This window comes from Cherax quadricarinatus, chromosome 3 (genome assembly GCF_038502225.1).
Source record: "Cherax quadricarinatus isolate ZL_2023a chromosome 3, ASM3850222v1, whole genome shotgun sequence".
Classification (NCBI taxonomy): Eukaryota; Metazoa; Arthropoda; class Malacostraca; order Decapoda; family Parastacidae; genus Cherax; species Cherax quadricarinatus.
This window is the reverse complement of record NC_091294.1, coordinates 76525299-76529093: the sequence shown is the minus strand read 5'-3', so window position 1 is coordinate 76529093 and position 3795 is coordinate 76525299. Positions and strand designations below refer to the sequence as shown.

The window sequence follows — 3795 nt, the reverse complement described above, 5'->3', positions numbered from 1 at the left end:
CAGGGCGTGCGCTGTGAGGGTCACACAGCGCAGGGCGTGAGCTGTGAGGGTCACACAGCGCAGGGAGTGCGCTGTGAGGGTCACACAGCGCAGGGAGTGTGCTGTGAGGGTCACACAGCGCAGGGAGTGCGCTGTGAGGGTCACACAGCGCAGGGCGTGCGCTGTGAGGGTCACACAGCGCAGGGAGTGCGTTGTGAGGGTCACAGCGCAGGGAGTGTGCTGTGAGGGTCATACAGCGCAGGGAGTGCGCTGTGCGGGTCACACAGCGCAGGGCGTGCGCTGTGAGGGTCACACAGCGCAGGGAGTGCGCTGTGAGGGTCACACAGCGCAGGGAGTGTGTTGTGAGGGTCACACAGCGCAGGGAGTGCGCTGTGAGGGTCACACAGCGCAGGGCGTGCGCTGTGAGGGTCACACAGCGCAGGGAGTGCGCTGTGAGGGTCACACAGCGCAGGGAGTGTGCTGTGAGGGTCACACAGCAGAGGGAGTGTGCTGTGAGGGTCACACAGCGCAGGGCGTGCGCTGTGAGGGTAACTCAGCGCATCCCTGCGCTGAGTTCAATGCTGATTCTTGAGGACAAAAATCATTTTAACTGACCTTGTGAAGAGGGACAACCTCAGCCCTGACGCTGGAACAGCGACCGCGAGCGTGCAAGTCGCGGTACAACATCAACACGCTTGCGTTCACCGCCCACCACACACCCTCACGCCCACACACTTGCATCTTTGGCAGGCTGGTAGCTTGGTGCAGCAGTGGCGTGGGTGCCGTAGGCCTGGTAGGCTCGCTGGGAGATGTAGGTGAGGCTGTATCTTGGGAAGCATCACTTGACCAGTAGATGTGACCGGTCGAGGAGCTGTGTGCTAGCGGTTTGGTAGTGTCCTGGCCTTCGCTGGGGTCAGCGGGAGAAAGAGTAGAGGTCACTGGCGTAGAAGACTGATTCCACGATGGACAGACGTAAGGATACTGACTAGGAGAGACAATTTGCTGAGAACAGCCTTTGCTAGCATCACTCTGAGGCACGCCATAAGGTTCCCCAAGAAAACGGATGTCTAGTGGATGAAGTAGTAGAGTAGAGGAGGAGGTTGTTGATACTCGACGGAGGGACATACCGGAAGGCAGAAGAGGCTTTGAAGAGGAGGAAGAGGAGGAAGAGGGGGAAGAGGGGCAGTTGGTGGAAGAGTGGATGTTGAATTTCGACGGTGCCCATCGTGTGAACACCGTCAGTCCAAGAAGACCAATGTTTACGTTGTGGTCTTGGTCTTTCCCGCGATATTCCCTGGGTTTTACCCAGCCAGCCACATAGCACTGTCCTCCTGCAGTAGCACTAAGTTCTATCAGCGTTCCTCTACAGCGAAGAGAGAGAGGGAGAGAGGCAGGTAATGTCTGTGTCTCCTGAGTACCAGACGGAGGATCAAGCCGCCACAAGACTTAACGTTAAACAACCCACACGGGTCTTCTCAAGATGCTTATGAGAAATATCTTTGTATTTTTCTTGTAAGATTCATGTTCTTAACCGCTTACAAGAACCACCTGTTAAGCAGACTGTACACATCACCTTCACTTTAAGTTACCTTTAATGGTCATCAACTCTATTGAAGTACCTTGAAATATTATATTATCACTTCTTTGTAGTTCTTAAATTACCTTAGACAGTTTATTCCTCTTAAGGTATTTTCAACCATTTTTTCTTAAGTTACTTTCAAAACTTCTCTCCCCGCCCTCTCTCTCTCTCTCTCTCTCTCTCTCTCTCTCTCTCTCTCTGCGTAAATTTCTTCAGATGTGTTGGGAATTAAGGGATATCAGAGTTATCTTCGTTAGTGGTGACATCTCCCACAGCCTCCCACGAGCACGGGACTGATCTCCGGCAACAACTAACAACTATGTGAGATCAGGAAGTCTCCAGTGGAAAACAGAGGAGGTTCAAATGAACACGAAAGAGCTAAACGTGAGTTTATGCGTGTATTCAACTTTGCTTTCTGCGTTGATTCCAGGGAAGTTGTTGTTTAAGAGCGTCGTTGCTGGTACTGCTGTCTTGGCTACTGTTGTGTTGCGGCCTCAGTTTTGTCTGGTGTCTTCTGTTGCCTTGGCTGCTGTTGCCTACTGTTGCTTAGGTCTAACCACACGCCTGCTACTGCCTTGGTTTAGCCAGCAGTTTGCTGCTGCCTCTTTCTAACCTCATATCCGCTGCTTCGTAGGCCTAATATGTTGTTACCTGCTGCATTGGTTTATTTGCTGTCTGTTGCTACCTTAGTTGAACCTGCTGTCTGCTGCTACCTTAGCTGAACCTGCTGTCTGCTGCTACCTTAGTTGAACCTGCTGTCTGCTGCTACCTTAGTTGAACCTGCTGTCTGCTGCTACCTTAGTTGAACCTGCTGTCTGCTGCTACCTTAGTTGAACCTGCTGTCTGTTGCTATCTTAGTTGAGCCTGCTGTCTGCTGCTATCTTAGTTGAACCTGCTGTCTGCTGCTACCTTAGTTGAACCTCCTGTCTGCTGCTATCTTAGTTGAACCTGCTGTCTGCTGCTACCTTAGTTGAACCTGCTGTCTGCTGCTACCTTAGTTTAACCTGCTGTCTGCTGTTCCCTTGAGCTAACGTATTGTCTGCTGCTTCCTTGGACTTCAATGGTTTCTTCTGACTTGGTCTTTAGCTGCTGTCTGCTGCTGCCTTGGTATCAAACTGCTTCCAGATTCTGCTTGGTCTCCCACTTTTGTCTGCTGCTGCTATGGTATTTCCCTTATTGTCTGCTTCGATCTTCGTATCTGAAGGAAGGACAAGAAAGAAATTTAGGAAATAATAGCCAGAGATGATGATGATCATGATGATGATCATGATGTGTGTGTGTGTGTGTGTGTGTGTGTGTGTGTGTGTGCTCACCTAATTGCTCACCTAATTGTGGTTGCATGGGACAAGTCACAGCTCCTGGGCCCGCCTGTTCACTGGTCGCTACTAGGTCCACTCTTTCCCTGCTCCATAAGCTTTATCATACCTCGTCTTAAAGATCACACACACAAAGCCACTGGCTTGGTCAAACAAAGCCACTGGCTTGGTCACACAAAGCCACTGGCTTGGTCAAACAAAGCCACTGGCATGGTCACACAAAGAAATTGGCTTGGTCACACAAAGCCACTGGCTTGGACACACAAAGCCACTGGCTTGGTCACACAAAGCTACTGGCTTGGTCACACAAAGCCACTGGCTTGGTCACACAAAGCTACTGGCTTGGTCACACAAAGCCACTGGCTTGGTCACACAAAGCCATTGGCTTGGTCACACAAAGCCACTGGCTTGGTCACACAAAGCCACTGGCTTGGTCACACAAAGCCACTGGCTTGGTCACACAAAGCAACTGGCTTGGTCACACAAAGCCACTGGCTTGGTCACACAAAGCAACTGGCTTGGTCACACAAAGCCACTGGCTTGGTCACACAAAGCCACTGGCTTGATCACACAAAGCTACTGGCTTGGTCACACAAAGCCACTGGCTTGGTCACACAAAGCCACTGGCTTGGTCGCACAAAGCCATTGGCTTGGTCACACAAAGCCACTGGCTTGGTCACACAAAGCCACTGGCTTGGTCACACAAAGCCACTGGCTTGGTCACACAAAGCCACTGGCTTGGTCACACAAAGCCACTGGCTTGGTCACACAAAGCCACTGGCTTGGTCACACAAAGCCACTGGCTTGGACACACAAAGCCACTGGCTTGGTCACACAAAGCCACTGGCTTGGTCACACAAAGCCACTGGCTTGGACACACAAAGCCACTGGATTGGTCACACAAAGCCACTGGCTTGGTCA

At 51.5% G+C, this 3795-nt stretch overlaps 1 protein-coding gene across 1 annotated transcript; it reads right to left on the bottom strand.

Moving 5' to 3' along the window:
- Positions 1 to 585: 585 nt before the first annotated feature.
- LOC138853889 (uncharacterized) lies at positions 586 to 1752 on the bottom strand. Its single transcript, XM_070093459.1, has one exon. It carries the CDS (start codon positions 1102 to 1104, stop codon positions 586 to 588), a length of 519 nt encoding a protein of 172 aa, XP_069949560.1. The 5' UTR covers positions 1105 to 1752.
- Positions 1753 to 3795: the final 2043 nt, after the last annotated feature.